We start from the raw sequence: 21,303 nt of genomic DNA on the forward strand, positions 1-21,303 counted from the left end.
TCTAAAGAACATTGACAACACTGAGAAGACAAGATTCAGTGGAAAAGGCAATAATACTAGAAGGCACTAAGAAAAGACGAAGATCCAACAGGAGATGGATTGCCTCAGTAAAGGAAGCCACAGCCCTCAGTTTTCAAGACCTGAGCAAGGCTCACACATGGAATTCACTGCCACAGGAAGTGGTGGCGGCTACAAGCATGGACAGCTTCAAAGGGGAATTAGATAAGCATATGGAGCAGAGGTCCATCAGTGGCTATTAACCACAAGGTATAGATAAGGACTCTGGGGCAAGTGATGCTCTGTCTTCTTGGTGCTTGGGGAGGGCTTCTAGTGTCCTGGCCCCACTGGTGGACCTCCTGATGGCACCTGGAATTTTTGGCCACTGTGTGACAGAGTGTTGGACTGGATGGGCCTTTGGCCTGATCCAACATTGGCGTCTCTTATGTTCTCATGGCTGTTAGTGATAGGACATTCTGGATGTCATTATTTCATAGGGTCATCAGAAGTCAAAAGCAACTTTATGGCACATAACACACAAAGAATACTATGTGATCTCCAAACAAACTTTCTTGTTTTGGAATGCTATAAAGATTCATAGACCATTGCTCACAAAGTGGCAATCAGATCAGCAAAATTATGTTTTAATTATCCTCTCCATCTTCTGGGGTTAGCCATACTTTTTTGATGGGGAAGATTAAGAAGAACTTGAACTTGAAGTATTACAGCAGAACAAGTTTTCTGTCTTTACTTCATCTTGATGTGGCCAGCTGGGAAGGTGATAGTCTGTAGAATTTTGGTTAATTATTCTTCCCAGTTTAATGTCTGTTGTTTGGTGTAATAGTGAGAGAATCTGGGAGAACCAGGTTTGATTCCCCACAGCTCTCAGAGCTGTTCTCTCAAGAGCAGTTCTCTCAGAGCTCTCTCAGACCCACCTCCCTCACAGGTTGACAGTTGTGGGGAGAGGAAGGGAAGGAGATTGTAAGCTGCTCTGAGACTCTGAGTGAAGGGTGGGGTATAAATCCAATCTCTTCTTCTTGTTCTGTTTTATGAAAGACTGTTTAATTCAGCACTCTTAGCTGTGCAGTTTTTACATATCAAACATGCATGACTATATTTTAGCTTGGATTTCTTTATTCATAATATTTATTTATTTATAATTTCAATTTGTATACCTCTCTTCCCTGAATTCACAGAACTCGGAGTGGTTGACAACAAAAAAATATACAATATAAAACCCAAGAATAAATAGTTAAAAGTGCAAAGTGAAAAATAAAATCAGATGGCATCAGAATAAACACAATATGTATAACGGACTCGCAGCAGCGAGAGATAGCAAGGTGGGGGAGGGAGTGCCAAGTAAGGGGGAACCCATTGCTGTCCTCAACCAAAAGCCTGGCAGAACATCTCTGCCCTGCACACCCTGTGGAACTGCATAAGGTCCCACAGGGCACGGATGTTATTTGGCAGAGAGTTCCACCAGGTGGGAGCCAGGGCTGAAAAGGCCGTGGCTCTGGTTTAGGACAGCTGGATGTCTTTAGGCCAGGGGATCCCCAGAGTAGATTGTTCTCAGCAGAGCGTAAAGCTCTTCAGGGGACATACCAGAGGAGGCAGACCTGAAGATACATGGGTCCCAGACCGCTCAAGGCCTTAAAGGTCAATACCAAAACCTTGAACCTGGCCCGGTACTCCACCAGGAGCCAGTGCAACTGGTGCAGCACAGGTTGAATATGTGTGGTCCATGGTCTTTTCATAAGGACCCGCACAGCTGCATTCTGTACCAGTTGGAGTTTCTGGATCAGCGTCAAGGGCAGGCCAGTGTAGAGCGAGTTACAGTAATCCAGTTCCATGGATTACTGTGGCTAGGTCAGGGTGAGACAGGAGGGGGGCCAGTTGCCTTGCTTGGTGCAGCTGGTAGAATGCCAGCTAACGCTCATGATCTGGACCTCCATGGATAAGGAGGTGTCCAGGCCCACACCCAAACTCCTAATGGCTTGCATCAGTATTAGAAGTGCATCATCAAGAGTAGGAACTTAAGCAGATCATGAGAGGGAGGGCAGGAAGGGTTGCCTCAGTGCCAGTTTGGTGTAGTGGTTAAGTGTGCGGACTCTAATCTGGGAGAACCGGGTTTGATTCCCCACTCTTCCACTTGCACCTGCTGATGTGACCTTGGGTCAGTCACAAGCTCTGGCACAGCTGTCCTTGAAAAAGAGCAGTTTGTGTCAAGAGTTCTCTCAGCCCCACCCACCTCACAGGGTGTCTGTTGTGGGGAGGGGAAGGGAAAGGAGTTTGTAAGCCGCTCTGAGACTCCAAGTGAAGGGCGGGGTATAAATCCAATCTCTTCTCTCTCTTAGTTCTTGTGGCCCTTCTTACACACCCAGGGAAATGCTGATTCCCACTTTAGGGTCAGGAAGCAATTTTTCTCCAGGCCAGTTTGGCCAGGGATCCTGGAGGGGTTTTTTTTGGTCATCTTCTGGGCGTGGAACAGCAGTCACTGTGGGTATTTGTGAATTTTCTGCATTGTGCAGGGGGTTGGACTAGATGATCCTGGAAGTCCCTTCCAACGCTATGATTTTATGATTCTATGGGAAGTTGAGTGGCCAATTCTGTATCCCCCCCAACCACAGAGCCGCCGTCTTAGTTGGATTCAGTTTCAGTCAACTCTTCCTTAACCATCCCACCACGGCCTCCAGCCCTTCAGCCAAATTTTGTGGGGTGGAGTCCGGGTGGCCGTCCATCAACAGATACAGCTGGGTGTCATCAGCATGACACCCCAGCCCAAAGCTCCTTGCCAGCTAGGTGAGGTGGTGCATGTAGATGTCGAACAACATCGGGGAGAGGATTGCCCTCTGAGGAACCCCACATGTTAAAGGGGACCTAGTTGACACCTTCCCCCCCAGCACTACCCTCTGTCCTGGACCCCAGAGGAATGAGGCAAGCCACGGTAAGACTACCCCATGAACTCCTATGTCAGTGAGGCAAAGGGTCAACAGATTGTGGTCGACCGTGTCGAACGCTGCTGTAAGGTCTAACAAAAACAGCAGCACCAACCTGGCAACATTTGTATGTTTCTGCCTTATTACAGTTTGATCATCGTTTGGTTTCAGTTACTTCTGTGTGAGGAGAGAGAAGTTGGATAGTATGGGTTAATTTGGCATCCCCTAGTGGTTTAAGTGGGGAAATTAAATTACCATTGTAGTACCAAGGCCAACTCCTGAATTTGTTTCTTATTCTGTCTTTTCCGATGTCTGCATGCTTCCTTCCCTCCCACCACAGAGGCACACAGAAGCACTTCATGAGCTGTTGCACCCTCAGTTTTGTCCTTCAACAGAGGACTCTGAATTGTCCCTCTTCTGTGGTTTATCTCAGCTGTTTATGAAATGTTGCCAGCATAGCTTTTAGTTTTCTCTTTGAAGATTCTTTCGGGGTTGAGTTGCATTTGGGGGACTGACCTCGGTGGGATCTCAACAGTGTGTTCCGGTCTTTACTCTCGCTAGCTGCTCTCCTGAGTACCAGGCTCATCTTGGAAAAGCTCGTTTTCAATGGAGTCAGTTAATTGACGGGCAAATGATCCTGGGCACAAATATTTACAACAGAACTTACTCCTCTTGGTCTGTTTCTGTGAATTCTGGCTTTTGCATCCCAGTTTCTTTAAGCATATTTGGAGGCTGTGGTTGGTTTGCTGTGTGATCCTGGGGATAGCTTTCCTGAAATGATTGTTCATTGTTCTCTGCAAGAGAGAAGGTACTGCTAGCACCGGGAATCAAGGTCTATCACATCAGGGGAGCGTCTTAGAAGGAGGTTACAGTATGTACCAGATGGAAAATTATGGGGGAGAGAATGAAAAGAAAGATAATTCATCAAGAAAGAATCAAAGGTAGGGTGCCGAGGGTCCAAAGAAGGTGGACAGGAACAGAAGTCTTGCTGTAGTTGGCAGGGTAACAAAACCAGCTGAAGCTGAGGCATTTCACTGACAGCCACAGTTAGACAGTAAACATGTCGCTGAGATGAGCAGAAGAAAGTCCAGGATCAGCAAAAGCCATTTTGCAGTATGCTCTGTCTGTGTGTGTGTGTGTTTGTGTGTGTGTGTGTGTGTGTGTGTGTGTGTGTGTGTGTGTGAGAGAGAGAGAGAGAGAGAGAGAGAGAGAGAGAGAGAGAGAGAGAGAGAGAGAGAGAGAATAGTGGAGAAGGAAGCCAAGGGAGAACAGAACATCATATAGCTCTTCAACATGGCCATCCTTAGCAGAGTTATACTTTTCCAAGCCTGTTGACATCAGTGGACTTAAAAGGGTGAGGCTGTGCTTAGGACTGCGCTGGAAGAAAACTAAAGATATGTTGCACTTGCAAGACAGACAGTTGTCAACCTCAAGACTGGTGAATCCTCCTATTTTCTTTGGAGCATGTTTGTAAAATCTGTGTGGTCAAAAGCTGGAGCAAAAGCTGCTCAGTCTCATAGGTCTGTTTTGTGAAATAAAATCTGTAAGACACAGCAAGTGTGTATTTTGCACTCTGCGCAGGAATTATCTGTCCTTTTGCATGATGGAAGTCAAATGGTTTGATTGTGTTCAATGGATCATACAGAGCAGGAGAAACTATGTGAGAGGGAGTGAGCAACTAGTATCTAAAGGTATTCTTCTAATGCCGCTCTTTGTGGCAAGAGGGTAGGTGCTGAACACCCAAAGCCAGGACAGCAAAAAAAAAACCCCAACCTTCCCCAAACCATTTATCGTTTTGAATAGCATGTTGCCATATTCATATCCTTTACTGGAACCTACTGTCAATGGATTCTTTTCCACCTCTTCTGTAAATGTTTTGGGTGACTTTAGTTCCCTTAATTCCTTGAAATGCCCTTTCATCTGGCCTGGCCTGCTTCTTGTGCTCCTAATGGCCTGGTTGTGTGAATCATGCTTATTATTTCATTTTATGTTTATTTTATTTTTCCTTGTTTTCCTGTATTGCTTATCTCTGTCTGTTGTTATTCCAGCTTGTCTGCTTCTGTCATTGCTAGAGGTTTTCAATGATGTTCTGCTTTGTTTCTGCATTAAAATTATGGAATGAATGAGCACATGCACTTGTGCACATACACACACACACACAGACACACACACACATGTGAACACAGATACAAACATACTGAAAGGCCCAAAATATGCATGACCCCAAAAGAGCCATGATCCTCCATGTTTTATTTCAATAGAATATTAACATCCTCAGACTGCTTTGGAGACAGGGGAATAGTCGCTGGATGAAACAGTTAGCAGTGTAGGGGGGAGGGACAGGTTCATTTGCAGACACATACCTGTCTTTTCCTTCATGCACAGCTAATTGCAATTTTGGAAGAGTGTTTTAATTTGTGGAAGAGGTATGGAGGGAGGGAGGGCTGGATGATCTCAAATCACATCTATTCTGGCTGTTTACTCACCAGCAATGTCAGCAGCAATTCAATTGACGAGAAGTAAACAAGAGGTGATATTATAAATGCACAATAAATCTGATTCTTGGGCAGAAAACATATGCAGGATCCCTCCCCCTACTTGTAGGCCAGGGACAACATATATTTCATGGAAATGTTTCTCTTCAGCACCCCTTCCCTAGAGTATAGAGGGAAGGGATTATGAACTTCTGTTCTCTGCACTTCCCATAAATTGGCACTCTCTGTCTTTAACAGGTAACTTTTGTACACTCCATCTCTCATCAGGTTTCCTGAATAGTTTTGGTTGTGCCATATGAACACATGAAGCTGCCTTATACTGAAGCAGACCATCGGTACTGTCTACTCAGTACAGTACTGTCTACTCAGACCAGCAGCAGCTTTCCAGGGTTTCAGGCAGTGCTCTTTCATACACCTGATACCTGATCCCTTTAACTGGAGGTGCCAGGGATTGAATTGGGACCTTCTGCATATCAAGCAAATGCTCTACCACTGAGCCACAGACCCTCTGTATGTTTCTTTATGCAGGACATGATTTAAGTAGATCTTTGTGTAAAATGCAACTCGTTTGTATGGAATACATTTAATGTTAAGTCATCCACTATGAATAAGTGGCAAAGGACGTGCCTGAGAAATAGAGCCAGGTGTGTCTTCTCCCTCTGTTGGCCTGGCTACATTCTCCTCTGCACCAAGTCCTGTGCATTCCTTTTAAAATTACCACGATAGCTAGCTGGAGGCCAATGAGGAATCACAGGAAAAGGAAACAAGCTTGAAATCCTTTTGTCGTCCCCCCCCCCAATCTTCTTCTCCAGGATATCTTGTCCAAAGGGCTAATTCCCCCTCCCCTTCTTTTTTTCTATGAGTATTCCTTAGGCAGGGGTGGATAGCTAAATCTAGAAGGACCCTGTCAGACTCCAAACACAAATGCATCCATAGAAATTGCTTGTGCTTTAAATAATTTTAAAGCAGGAAGTAAGCTCAAAGCATTCATAGGTATACTTAACTTCTCAGATAACACTGGCTCAGTTTAAAGGAAATATGTGATGGAGTCTTATGGATCAAAAAATCCTTGGCAGAGAACCTGCTGTTGACCTGCCTTCTTAGATGTCAAGAAGACTGAGGGATGTGAGCAAGCCTATGGAGTTGTTTCCACTTCTTGTACTCCAAACCACCCATGGATCAACCATGGTTCACTTTTAGCTAACAAAACACTTGTTTTTCACATGAGGAACAGCTGCTTTCATAGTAGGAAGAGGCAGTACTAACAGGTAGCAGTACTAGCCTAGTACCCTGATAAATTTGGAGGGTGACAGATACTTGGTTTAGTGGACTACCCCATGAGCAGGGATTCATTCATCCTGAATTCCAGCTTGGGGAACATAACCTATGATTATTTATATTGGCCCATTTTTGACCCCATCCCCCCGATTTATCAAAACAAGGTAGATCCCATAGTTAGCTGTACAATTCTGGTTTTATAGCAGCACAGCTTGACAGGGAGGGGACTGGTGGCTCATGAAACCTTTATAATGTAATGGGGAGTTGAACATCGAAAGAATAATAAAAGGGTAGGGGTGTCTAAATGCTACTGAAACAAACTGAACACAAATGTACAATTAAGGGCTTGGGAACCTGATCTTAAATATGTGTATTCAGAAGAATATCCTACAGATTTCTATGTGTAGGGTTGCAATATTAGCCTTAGTTTTTGGTTTGATTGGTGACTGAAAAAGTAGACCTTTCTTTTTTTGCATTAAAAATGGACAGGGAGACCTGTGGAGCTAGTTGAGTCTCCCAGTAACACAGGCAAAAGTTAAGAGGACTATCTCAGCACAGCTCGTCTGCCCCTTTCATTTCATGCCATTCCTCCTACCATGTTGGCTGCACTTGCATGTAGCAATCTAATTTATGCAGCTCAGGTTTATAATCCTGTTGTCTGAGATTGCATGGCATATGTGATGAAAGTAACCTTATTGAACCATTCTTGAATGAAATTCCTTCTCCACCAAGCCATGGCTGCCCTCCAGAACCTGGAACAGAACCCCACAAACTCCTTATTTGCGGTCCCTTGCTCACCGAATTTCCTTTTCTTCCAAGAACTGCAAGTTTACCCTCCAGTCCTGGCTGACTGGATGTGAGCCATTGTTACACCATGCCACTGTCCAGCCAGCTGATATTCCACTCTCAGAAGTTCTGTCTCGTGCATCCAGTGGAGAGGGAAGTTTCTTAAGAACAATAATATACATCAGCATCTAGGTGCAGTCGTTTGCCTCATCTTCTGTCATCATTTCCTTCCCATTCTCACTGATTCTTGACACTGGGGACTCTGTGCTCAGAGGTCCGAGTCCTTGCTGGATGCACTATGTCTGTGCTGGATCTGCTTTCCTGCTGCAATGAAGCAATGCATGCATGATTCACACCATGTCTGTTGCAGCTGGCAACTAGGGATTGGGGAGGGGTGCTGGTGAGGGATGCTGTGATATATTAACTCTTCTCCTGGTTGGCAATTGCCCTTTCTTTGCAGGCAACCCACCTGGCCATGCTAAAAAAGCCCTGAAGCAGCGGTTCCTCAAGCTGCTGCCCTGCTGCCGCCAGCCCAAATCCATCCCTTCACTCAGTGAAAGCAAGTGACACTTTGTGCCTCTCTGTGTGTTGTTTCTTGTGCAGTGACCTCATTGCTCCCAGCACTGGGGAAATGAGGGGATTCCTTCCATGTAAACAATTTAAAATACTGACATGCCACATTTTTATCACAGCAGGTGTCAAACTTAAAGTGAGTTATGAAAAAAGCACGACAAATGTGTGGAAATAGGCAGGGAATGGAAGAGACCAGACCCTCCACCTTAAGGCATTAATTCTGAAAACTACTTTGTGGATACTCTAGAACTGGTGATGGCTCCTTTTCTCTGCAGCCTTTTATCCTGATGTGAAAGGAAAAGAAGATTGGGCTTCTTCCTAGGGCACTGGCCAATTGGCGCCCTGGGATGGAAGTGGCAGATCTCTGCATTTGACAGTCTCAGAGCCAAGTCAGGCAAATGTATTTTCATAACACTACATCAGACAGAGGGATAGGCATTTGCTGAAGGTTCATCATAACCAGGTTTGTCTGTCCCATGATTAAGAACAGTGGCTGGGGGGTCAATGACAAGCGTCTCTATTGACCCTTATTATCTAGCTGCACAGTGTCTGAAATGCATTCCTGGCCACAACAGCAGTGCACTCTGGGAAGACCTTGCCATTCAGGGAAAAGTCTGACACATACTGCCTTTGCTGCTAAGGAGTGTAGTCTGGTCTTCCTCACCTGCAGCAAATGAGCAGGTAGAATCCTGAGGTGAACCACAGGGGTGCCATTTCTGAATGCTCCCCCACATCAAGAAACAAACTCCCTTCAAATGAAAAGCAAGTGTATCAAACAGTTCTACTGTGCTAACTTCTTATCTTTATGTCGGGAAGCATTTAAAAATTTGAACCCCACCTGGAGTCTGAAATGGTACCTCATCGCCATCCCAGATTGCTGCATGTCTGGCCTGAATCACACAATGAAAAAGGAGACAGCCCACAGCAGAAAAAGCAAAGGATAGCAACCCCAACACTTAAGACAACTAGAAAACAAAGCTCCTGGCTCTTGGGATCCCCTGTGCTACACAATGGCCAGTTGCTTGTCTATAACATGTATTCAGGAGCAATAGGTTTCTGAAAGGCCTTAACATGCGTCTATTTTTATTAAGGATTTAGTAGCATCACTTCTCTTCTCGTAGGGCTATTTGTGCTGCAGTTCTGCAGAAACACAGAAAAGGCATGGAATGCATGGAATGTACTACGCAGGGCTATTTGGGGGCAGGAACGCGCAGGAATGGAGTTCCGGCTGGCTTCAGAGTTGGCCATGCCCACTACAGCCAAAACCTCTGCATGCGTGGCTACAGAGGGAAGGCCTGGAGAGCGACACCCCCCCCCCACCGGCGACTCTGAGGTGGGCGGGCCAGGGGCCCCCTGGAAGGATCAGGAAGAATTTAAATGCCAGCCCGTGTCTTCCCCGGCCTGTCTAAGGGCTGGCTTGCCCGGGCTCCCCACAGCCATGGGGCGCCTGGGCAAGCCAAGGGAAGGCAGTTTAAACTGCCTTCCTTCCCTTCAAGGGGTGGGGCTTGCCCGGGCTCCCCGCAGCCGCGGGGTGCCCAGACAAGCCAAGGGAAGGCATGGGGGTGTGTCCTAATATGCTAATGTGCTGCACTGTCGGGGGTGTGGCCTAATATGCCAATAAATTTCTGCTGTTGGGTGTGGCCTATTATGCTAATGAGTTCCTGCTGGGCTTTTTCTACAAAAAAGCCCTGGTACTAAGTATACAGTCAAGCTTCATGATAATCCCACCTTTTTGTGAAAGCAAGGTTTCTAGTCCTTCTGAATTGCAAAAATATGCTTAATTCCAGAGAGAAGACATGCTAGTCTGTAGAAGCAAACTGAACATGAGTCTAGTGGTACCTTAAAGACTAACAACATTTATTCCAGTATAGCTGTTGTGAATTAGAGCTCACTTCATCTGATGCCAATATGCTTGAAATGTATGTTTGAAAGTTGAATGGGCAGTGCCTAGTGAAAATAGCCAGAGAAGTTGCTAAATAAGATTTCCATTCTCAGGGCAAACACTCCAGTGCTCTGGATAGATTGTTGGACTTGGGGCTCTGGCTGCAAGGGTGTAAATAAGCCCTCGCAGCCTTTGCATGCCCCACACTCTTCTTAACAAGTCAATTGGCCCTCAAGGTTCCTCCTGCAGTCCTTCAGCTGGAGCTGTGCCCCAGCAGTTCATCCTGACACGCTGTCCATCCAACTGGCACTTTGTCTTTTGGTCACATTGGACCACTGTTGTGCTCAGAGGGCATGGCCCCCATTGGCCAGCTGAGCTGCACAGAGGGATTTTACCCTATTGCACTTAGTGGGCATGGTCCTGCTGGCTAGATGTGCTATGGGGTCAGAGCTTTTAGTTGCAGCCAGCCCAATGGATTCCTCTAGGGGCCTCAGTATGGTGAGTGGGGATAGCATCGGGGACAGGGAAAGCTGTGCTGCCTGATCTGGGACACTCAGTCATCAAAAGGTTCCTAGGAGAGGGTTTATTTTCCACAAAGATTCAGATTTTTTAATGCCTGTACTTCATTTCCTGTCACTGTTTGGGAAGAGTGTGTCTGTGGTTCCAACTAGAACTGCCTCTGCCTTGGTTGCTTATTCTCTGATGGTGGCAATTGCCTGTCTTGATTACTGTGGATGAGCCTATTACTATAGGATATTTTTCTTACTTAGCAACTAATGGGCTGAATATTTCTTGATTACTAGAAATCTCTCTCCCTTGCCTTTGGAAAGTTGTTAGCAGTTTGCATTTGGACACTAAGAGTCAACTTTCTGCTAAAACCAAATTTACTAAAACTGAAGCAGTTTGGAATTTACAGAGGGAATGATGATTGTTCTGCCTGGGGGAAGTGGGGAGCGCATAACACTGGGCATTTGCTTCCCATTTGGATTAAATTTTGTCCCAGATCCATATTATAAACTAACCCTGGTCTTCTGTTTCTGTTCTAATACAACCAGAATTAATGCTTTTCTTCTCTCTTCCCCTGTACGATGTGAGGCCAACAAACATTCCAAAAGCAGGGGCCTTGACTGATTAGGCTGAGGGTCTAGATCTCCTGTAGAATAAAATGAGACCACTGGGGCATGAGCTCTCCAGTTGCAATTATATTGTGATTCCGATGGATTGATAAGAAGCATAATTGTGTGCACATATAAATGTTGGCCAGGGTCCGGCTTACCTAAGGGACCGCCTCTTCCCGTATGTACCCTCAAGAGCACTGCGATCGGGGAATACCCACCTCCTGGAAGTACCAGGCCCCCAAAGTGTGAAGCTTGCCCAAACTAAGGCTAGGGCATTTTCGGCGGCGGCTCCTACCTGGTGGAACGAGCTCCCAGAGGAGATCCAGGCCCTGCAGTACCTTGTGCAGTTCCGCAGGGCCTGCAAGACGGAGCTCTTCCGCCAGGCCTTTGAGGAGGAGCCGCCGCCGCCACTATTCCACCATTGAGAGTTCATCATTCATCTACCCCATTATTTGGGGAGATAGATGTCGCCCATGAGCCGGGAAATACTACTCTTGGTGCTCATGCAATTAAGAAATTGGCCGCCAACGTGGGATGTCGTCAGAGGTCATTTTGGGGGGGAACGCGGGGGAACACAGTTCCCCCGGGTGAGGTGCAGGGGGCGGGGCACATGATGAAGCCCCGCCCCTGCTTCTGGCTGCCCTGCTTCCAGCCCTCATTCAGCCAGGAGGAGGCAGGAGAAGAGGGAGGGTAAGTTGCTTCCTCTCCGCCTCTCCCCACCCCTGCCTGCCTGGGGCCAGGGAGGGCCTTGGCGGGGCTTCCTCGCACTCCCGCTGGCCTTGCAGGTCCACCGCCGGGCCCCTGATGTCAGGGGGTGTGGCATATGCTAATGAGTTATGCTAATGAGTTCCCCTAGCTCTTTTTCTACGAAATGACCCCTGGATGTCATGCATCTTGGTTTTTATATGAAATACTGTAGCACTGAATTTTATCGTATGTAATATTGTCTATTGTTTTAGATTTGAAATTCGGCTTGGCCGTTGTTAGCCGCCCTGAGCCACCGGATAGGGCGGGGTACAAATCCCTAAATAAATAAATAAATAAATAAATAAATAAATAAATAAATGTTGTGTGCTTGTACCAGGGAAAAAGGGAGCAGATTCTACCCAAGTTTTAGCTGCATAGAACAACTTGGCTTGTGCCTGTTCAGGGATTGGAGCAAATCTGTCTTAGAGAGGAAAAGGATGAAGCAGGGGGGATGAAAGTGGGGTAGGGGGTAGGGTTTGTAAGTGTCATACTTCTGAGGCATTTCCTCTTCTTGCAGACAGTATAGAGGATGAATATGAACTCTCCACTGTTTGTCACCGGCCCGAGGGCCTGGACCAGCTGCAGGAGCAAACCAAGTTCACCCGCAAGGAACTGCAGGTCTTGTACAGGGGCTTCAAAAATGTGAGTTGGAAAAAAAATCAAGCTGGAATACATATAAGCCTATGGAGCTTTTGGGGTGGGAGGGGAGGGGAAGGAGAAAGTGTGGTGGTTGTTTTCCCCAGTGTTAAGAGACATCCATTATAAATCTACACCTTGCATTTTTGTACACCTTTTCCCTTTGGTAACTTGCTTATTAGCTATGTTACTACTGTGCTGGCCTCTTGTGACCAAGGAGAGGTGCTGCTAACAAAGCTCTGCCCAATCTTAGGCTAAGTCCTGGAAGCTCCTCCCCTTCCTTGGTATCAGAGACCAAGTCCCGTGCTGCTCACCTGGGTAGCCTGACACTCTGCTATGACTCCAGAGACCACTGCCACACACCACCCAGTCCCTCCCCCAGTTTGGGAAATACCATTTCCTATGGAACTGGATCTGTGTGTTCAGTATTTGCAGATGGAGCAGCAATTGTACTGAATGTCTTTAAACCACCCAGTTCCTCCTGCCTGAGAGGTGGTTATCTCATAGTACCACTATAAGAATTTCCTCTTCATGCAATGTGAGTAGCAGGTGCTCAGCACAGGGGCTAAAGCTTCCTCTGAGCTTGATTTTATATGCTGAAAAGGCTTTTGATAGGGCTGAACATCAATTTTTTGTTAAAATGTCTATTAGTTTTGGAAAATGTTTACAGACTGGGTTAAAATAATTTATTCTAGATCCTCTATAAACTTGGTTGCACAATACATTTTCTTTATCAATTAATATTCACAGAGGTGTAAAACAAGGTTGCTCCCTATTGGTATTACTATTTAATATACCTCTAGAACCTTTGGCAATCGCAGTTTGTTACTCACAGAAGATAAAAGGTATAGAGGTGGGATCTTATAACTATAAAATAAATTTGTTTGCAGAGCAATATTCAAAAAGCACTGATTACAAATTCTTTTACAAACTTAAAGGCCCTAAGTTTGCAAAACTGGATAACAAAAATTAATATTATTAGCAAGCAAATTACATATTTAGGGATCAAACTAGGATGAGACAACATTGATTTTCTTAAAAACATTTTCGAGACAGTAATTATGAACAATAAAAGTGAACTGACTTTATCGGAAACTTTTAATTGACCTATGCATTAATGCAGTCAAGAACTTAACAATTTGGTAGCTGACTGACTGATGGTAATTACAGGTGAATATCTAAAGGACTGGCAAAGTAAGGTCACCTAATTTATTTGGAAAAAATAAGAAACCTAGGATAAGGTAGCCACCCTGAGCCCTGCTTGGCAGGGAAAGGAGTGGGCTAAAAGTCAAATAAATAAATAAGGTGGTCCATAGCTCAAAACAGATGAGACAGAGGAGGCCTAGGAATATCAAATATTAACTTATGTCATGATGCTGCAAAGTTAGTATGGGTTGCCAGGTGGGTCATGGACAATATAGATTTTTCTGAAATTGCAATTGAGTGAACTTTTGTAAACATGTCTTTAAAGACTTCCCCTGGTTTAAAAATCAGAGAGAAAAAAGGTCTGTATTTATAATAAGTATGTAACAAATAGCTTGCTACACATTTGGGATTTGTATAGAAAGAAAATGTCATCTGGAACACCACTCCCCTCACTTCTGCTGTGAGGGAATTCAATAGGATTTTAATTTGGACCCCTTATAAAGTGGGAATTATCTGGATGACATATTTATGAGATTAATCCCTGTTGATAACAGTGTATGTAACCATGTCTCCAAAATGAGTAATGCTAAGATAAAGGTAAAGGTAAAGGTTTCCCTTGCTTGAAAGCCAGTCGAATCCCACTCTAGGGTTGCGGTGCTCATCTCCGTTTCAAAGCCAGCGCTGTCCGAAGACGTTTCCATGGTCATGTGGCCGGCATGACTAAACACCAAGGCGCACGGAACGCTGTTACCTTCCCACCGAAGTGGTACCTATTTATCTACTTGAAATTTGGTGCTTTCGAACTGCTAGGTTGGCAGGAGCTGGAACTAGAGACGGGAGCTCACTCCGTCTTGCGGCACCCGGGTCTCGAACTGCTGAACTACTGACCTTCTACAGCCTGTAGTTCAGCGTCTTAACCACTTGAGCCACCGCAGCTGAATACTTGTATTCAGTATCTGAATACTTGTAGTTAAGAGTTTCTTGTCCAAAAGTAGTTTCAGAGGTTTGGGAATTAGGAATCTCACTGAATTTGAACTATCAATGACCTATGTATATACTCTCTACAGTGTATGACATTTTACTTAGCTTTAATATTAATGGTAGACCAACATTTCTATTAGAAACAGGATTTGAGTAATGAAGTCTTTGATGAAGCTTGGAAATATATTTTTTCATGTGGATCTTCTTCTTGGCGTGTCTCTTATTTAAATGAGATGATATATTAATGCATATTTATGCCACAGAAATTGACTAAAACATATACATCATATACAGATATATGTTGGTACTGTAAATCTTTAAATGGAGATTTCATTCATATGTGGTATCTATGTGAATGAGCCAAAATATTCTGAAAAATAATAGTAGGCAAATTACAACAGAGTTTAAGTATTAAAATTCCACTAAGACCAGAAACATTATTATTTAATTATATTACAATGGTATCTAAAAGATATCAGGCTGTAGTATTAAATTTGATAACTGCAGCTAGGCTACTGTTTTCCAGCTTGATATCTGATAAAGGTGGGTTTGAGTCTCAAAAGCTTCTGCCCTGGAAATCTTGTTGGTCTTTAACATGCTACTGGACTCAAATCTGGCTCTCCTACTGCAAACCAACACAGCTGTGCACCTGAAACTATCAACATTCACATAACCACAAAAATGGATGACAAAATAAAAATAGATAGTTTGTTCAGCCAATTATACAATAATAGCAATACACATCAAAATGGAAATCACCCAATAAATACAACATTCAGCTGATAACCAATGATGATGAATAGGGAGTTTGAATCTGTTTTGAAACTGCTCTTCTTCAGAAAACTCCCAAATTGTTTGCAGTCTCTCATCTGTTTATCCAAAGATGTTTGCTGTTTATCCAAACAGCAATTATTCAAATTCAAGAGTTGGGCATACGTAGAATCATACCAATAACATAGAATTTGACTGCTTACAAAGATTTTTCTGCTGCTCATATTCACTGCACCAGGTGTGAGTCAGCAAAAACCCAGTGATCCAGCAACAGACAGACTTATCTGGGATGCCTGTAATCGGGCCCCCAGGAGTATAAGCCACATCAGAATTCTCCTTGACTACATACCATATTGGTTCTACCAAAGGGTACTGTCAAAACTGGCTATTCTAAGGTGAACTTGTTTGCACTTTTCCATTTGACAGGAGTGCCCTAGTGGCATTGTTAATGAAGAGAGCTTCAAGCAGATCTACTCACAGTTCTTCCCACAAGGAGGTGAGCGCTAATCCTATCTATGCAGTTGGTTTGGTGAGGATGGGAGGCCAGGCAAGGGCAATGGTTTGAGTGCTGCTAGAAACAATGTAGGATACAATGGAGGGAGCCGTACCATCTTCCTGAAGCATTTGATAGTTCCCCGTCACTACGCCAAATCCACTTTGTTGCCTCAAATAACTGTGATGTAGTGTGATCAGGGCACTCCGATTCATGGCACCTAAAAGCAGTCATTCCAAAAGCTCAGCTATAGACTTATTCTGGTTATTCCCTTCCTGCTCTCTAGTCATTTGCTGAAATTTGGTAAAAGGTGCACTGCCTAGTGCCTCCTAATCACTTGATTTGATGCCCCTCTCTTCAGATTCCAGTACATATGCAACTTTTCTTTTCAACGCATTTGACACTGACCATGACGGCTCTGTCAGTTTTGAGGTAAGATTTTTAAAATTAATTTAAATGTTTGCCGCGGTACAGAGTCTAGAGCTGCAGAATCATCAGGACTGTGCATACAGATGAAGACAATGCAGACACGTGCACAGCGCACTTATGGACAATTGACTGAGGTGCCAATTAAAGCACCGTCCATACAAATTTATAGAAAAAGTTTGTGAAAACTGGCTTCCAAACTCTGTCATTTGGACCACAGAATTATACACGCAGGTTGATGACAAAAGCAACCTCTGGCTTCACTGGAGTGAATGGCACCTGTATGCCATTGTTCAAAGTCAGCAAACCCCCGTGTCCTAAAGCTCCACTGACCATAAAGCAGCTATACCTACTATTTCAACATGGGCACTTGAGACTTGTCATTCTGCTAGTGAATGGGGCTACCTGCTGGATCTGCATCTCTAGGCCATCTCAACTTCATGCCAAAGTTGGCTCTTCACAGACCAACAGCCAAACGAAAGTCCCAGAGAGGCAGAGGAGGCAGGTCTCTATACTGATTAGTCAAAGAAACTGCAGTGACTCTCCATTTACCCACTGAATTTTTGAAAAGGTTCTGGGGACATAACTTTGTACTTATTTATTTATTCACTCTATTTCTTCTCTCACAAATATACTCTTGTGGCTTATTTTCCATCCTGGAGACTCATGCTTGGTTAGCCAAAAGAAAACAACACTTATACACAAACCAGTTCACATATATCCCCCCTGCAGTTAATCTTGGCCACTAAATGCGTGCCCAAATTTTAAAAAATTCATTGTGAGCAAGAAAGGACATAGAAAGCTTGGGGGTGGTTGTTTGTCCATGCTCTCACCTTTTCTTGTTGCAATTACTAGACAGATAGCACTAAATGTAACTGTTGTAGCATTGTTTAACTTGCCAGCCAACTCAGTTTTCTGTGAGAATCTTCCAACAAACTCACATCAACCTGCTTGACTTTCTCTTCAGGGCCTTCTCCCTGACCCCCCCTCCTGCCTTGTTGCTTGCGTCTTTTATTTGCTATCTCTGCTTCTAGGCTGAGATCCCCCCTCCTGTGATAATCTCACCCAATTCTCCTAGAGAGTGGAGCTCCTCTTCCCTATCACCCCTAGGAATCCTTGCCAGCTTTGTCCAAACTGGTTTCTCAGCTGCCAGTTAGGTTCCATCTGCTCTGGAGCCTGGGTTAACTCTTAGGCTCTCTTGCTGATAAAGGTGCCCCTCCCACCAGTGAGTTTCCATGCAGGGTTGCAGCGATTTCCTTCTAACCCCTTTCTCCCACATCAGCCCATCAGGAGCCTCCCTGCTACAGACTGCTCCCCTCTCCAGAAGGGATCTGGAGGGTTCCGCCAATTCTATCTGGTCTTCTGCCTGGCAGGAGAAAAAATCAGCATTGAGATGCGCCCAACCTGCCTTGTGCACTACCATGAAGGAATACAGCTGCAGGGCTAAATACCCACCTGGTCAGTTGGAGGTTTGTCTTTTCCAAACGTCTCAAGTATTGCAGTGGAGTGTGATCAGAGATTAATGTAAAAGGGGCACCCCATTGATAATGTCAGAGGGCCTCTATAATGAGGATTTCCCTCTCAATCACTGTGTACCACCTTTCCCACTTGCTAGGCTTAAGGCTCAGAAATAGGACAGGGTGTGCTTTGTTCCCTAGTCCTTGTGATATTACCACCCCCAATCCCACCCAAAGCATCAGTTTCCAATGTAAACAGTTGGGTAGGATCCAGGATTTGCAGAACTGGGTCTTGTGATAGAGCAGCCTGAAGGTTCTCAAAGGATGCAACTGCTGCTGGAGTCCATGCTACCTTGTTGGGTTGACACTTTTGGATCAGCTCAGTTAGGGGACAGGATATAGTAGCAGAGTAAGGCATGAGCCTACAGTATTATACTGCCAACCCCAGGAACTTCTGTACCCTCTTTTTTGTATTTGACTGTTCCTAGACAATCAGGACACGTACTTTATGATCCTAGGGCTGCACCTTCCCTGCTTCCACAAATAACCCCAAATATTTCACATTGGCATGGGTTATACAACAATTTGTTAGACTGGCTGTGAGTCTCGTGTGCTATAGGTGCTTGAGCACGGCTTGCAGGTATTGTAAGTGCTTCATCCAAGACTGGCTAAAATCATAATGTCATCAATATATGCGACAGCCAACCATTCCAGCCAGTGGTGCTTCATAGACTACAGACATAAGCAGGCCCAACCACTGGTGCTATTGGTGGTGTTCTTCCTGTACAAATTTCCAGAGCATGCACTCAACAGTCCCTCTGAATCATTCTACTAGCCTGTTGGTCTGGGCATGGTACACCAAGGCCTGAATGGGTGTAATCCGCAACATCTCCCACATTTGTTGAAAGACTTGACCTGTAAGGTTGAGCCCTTGGTCAGAAACTATCTCATTTGAGAACCCCACCTGTGCAAATACTTGGATCAACTCTCATGCTATTGCTTTGGAGGTGATACTATGGGGGAGCACAACTTCCAGATATCACTAAAATGTAGGTATGCTTCTCTCCGCTTATTGTTCTTGTGGGCCTACTGGGTCAATGTCTGTCCTTTCAAAGGGGGTAGTTGTGATAGGCATGAGCACCAACTTGCTCCACTTAGGGCCACTACCCTAGGTCTTCTGACATTGTGGACAGGAGGCACAGTAGTGTTACACCTCCTTCTGGATTCAACTATGGTAACACAGCCACCTGTATCTGCCACTGCTGTCCCTATACTGAAAGGGTGACCAAATGGATGGGGTAAGTTTTCACATCTCTGTGGATGTACCAAAGACAAATCCACCCTCTGTTGACCTTCCCTCATCAATATTGTGACAGGATTTGGACACTTCCTGTGTCTATTAGGGCCTGGAACACCCTTGCATCCATTATAGTCAAGAACACATCCCTCACTGCTGGACTCCCTATCTGGGTGGCCAACCAAGCCTCAGCCAAGGAACAATCCATGTGGGAGCATTCCCACTTGATATGCCTTCTTTGGCCACAAGCATAACAAACAATGCTGCAGCTCAACACTTCAGGGTCACCCCCAGGTCCACTGTCACCCACCACAGGTGGAGGCCTCAGGGAGAGTGTCAGTCAGCCACTTCACCAGCATCATGGGCATCACCTTGTGGTGGTTTGGGTGTTGTTTCTACTCCATGGCCCTCTTGTAACCCCCCTGCCATCTCTTACCCTGAGTTCTCAGGATCCTTGCACTGAGAGATGCTCAGACTTTGGCTGCAGTGTATCTCCATCAGCATGATTGCCTACTCCAGCATCTCTGAGTCATGGCACAGCAACCAGTTTTTGACTGGAACTAAATATAGAGGCACATACTGCTCCAGCATTATAAACTCCATGATCTGATCCACTGACCATATGGCCACCTTAACCCAGCACATGCGATTAGTTTGACTTTTTGCCCCAACAGATGGGGGTATATGCCATCACCAACCAGGAGTTCTTCTAGTTGCTTCTGATGCATTTCTTATGAGATTTTGAGAGTACTGAAAATCACAGATTTTACTTAGTCAGCCATCTCTCCTTGCTGGGATAGATAAGGAGAGATAAAGAGGCTTTCAAGGAGAGATAAGGAGGCTTGCAAGGAGAGATAAGGAGGCTTTCCTGAATGAACAATGCAAAGTAATAGAGGAAAACAATAGAATTGGAAGGACTAGAGATCTCTTCAAGAAAATTGGAGAAATCAAGGGATCGTTTCATGAAAAGCTGGGCATGATAAAGGACAAAAATGGTAGGGACCTAACAGAAGCAGAAGAGATTAGGAAAAGATGGCAAGAATACACAGAAGAACTATACAAGAAGGACCTCAATGTCCTTGACAACCACAACGGTGTAATCACTGACCTTGAGCCAGACATCCTGGAATCCGAAGTCAAATGGGCCTTAGAAAGCATTACTAACAACAAAGCTAGTGGAGGTCTGTTGGCTGCCCATTCTAAACTTAACCAGCTTGTCCCTCAGTCTCTCCAATCTGTTGATCATTCTGCTCTGCTCATGGTCTGCTATCTTGATGAACACTTTCTGCACTTCATCATCGATGAGATCTTTGTCTTGTGTCAACTCTTGACAAATAATGTTTGAGTTGATCTTATTAACTGTATCATCTCCCTTGGTTGGATCCTTAATATCACTGGGACTTGGAGGTATACTTTGAGAATGGAACTGGGAATCTGGAGCACTAATCCTTAATAAAAGAGGCTTCAGCATTTCATTCGCAAAGACCCGCGTTGGAGAGATGCCTCTTGACCAGAGAAACCTTTTGTTCTTCAGAAGGAGGGCTGGGATATACGAAATATTGAAGGTAAGGAGTACTCTATCATACCTATCCACTCTGGGTAGAACTTCGAGGTCTGTTAGATCGCTCACCTCCAGCCGGTCGCCCATCAGTGCTTTCAGGTGTTTCTTGACTGCCATTCTGGTGTTCCAGTTTGTGGTACTACCCCTAAAAGGGAAGATATTCAGACAGACTTTGGCAGGACGTAACACTAATTGGAGGGGTTTATCATAATTGTCTGCCTTTAGTCCGTGATTACTAACAGGACCCCACTTTAGATCTCCCTCCTTTGGATCCACCTGCATACTGGACTCATTAGAAATACCTTTACTGAGCGTTGTGCACTTGCAGTCTGATAGAGTTCTAATCTGGTTACTAAGAAACTCTGTCTTGTTATTCAGCACTGCCCGATATTGTTATATGCTGATGACGCTGTCCTGTCACTTTCAAAGGTTGGGATGAAAAGGATGCTAATGCACTTTTCAGTATATTGTGATAAGAACCTGCTGTCCCTCAATTTTGATAAGTCAAAAATTATTGTGTTTGGTCGGAGTTGGAAACCCTCTAAATGGACTGTTTGAGGAAATCCTATCGAACAGGTGAAGAGTTTCAGATACCTTGGTATACATTTCCATTACAATGCTAACTGGGTCTCCCACACTAAGGAGGTTGTAAAATCAGTGAATAGCAGTGAACTTGCAATTTCCCGCTTTTATTATATGAAAGGAAATCAATTTATTCCTGCT

The 21,303-nt window shown here is 44.8% G+C and overlaps 1 protein-coding gene across 4 annotated transcripts in view; it reads left to right on the top strand.

Annotated features, from left to right (window-relative positions):
• The window catches only part of KCNIP2 (Kv channel interacting protein 2), a 178,876-nt gene that overhangs the window by 148,785 nt on the left and 8,788 nt on the right, over positions 1 to 21,303 (top strand). For 2 of the 4 annotated variants that reach the window (XM_015415919.1, XM_015415918.1), the window contains exons 2-4: positions 12,330 to 12,454; positions 15,773 to 15,842; positions 16,201 to 16,271. In XM_015415919.1, coding sequence (XP_015271405.1) covers positions 12,330 to 12,454; positions 15,773 to 15,842; positions 16,201 to 16,271 — 266 coding nt within the window. Of the gene's footprint in view, positions 1 to 7,952; positions 8,052 to 11,457; positions 11,493 to 12,310; positions 12,455 to 15,772; positions 15,843 to 16,200; positions 16,272 to 21,303 lie in introns of all 4 variants that reach the window. The other 2 variants (XM_015415915.1, XM_015415916.1) reach the window with 2 other exon arrangements.

The sequence above is a fragment of the Gekko japonicus genome, unplaced genomic scaffold, assembly GCF_001447785.1.
Source record: "Gekko japonicus isolate JY-2015 unplaced genomic scaffold, Gekko_japonicus_V1.1 scaffold59, whole genome shotgun sequence".
NCBI lineage: Eukaryota > Metazoa > Chordata > Lepidosauria > Squamata > Gekkonidae > Gekko > Gekko japonicus.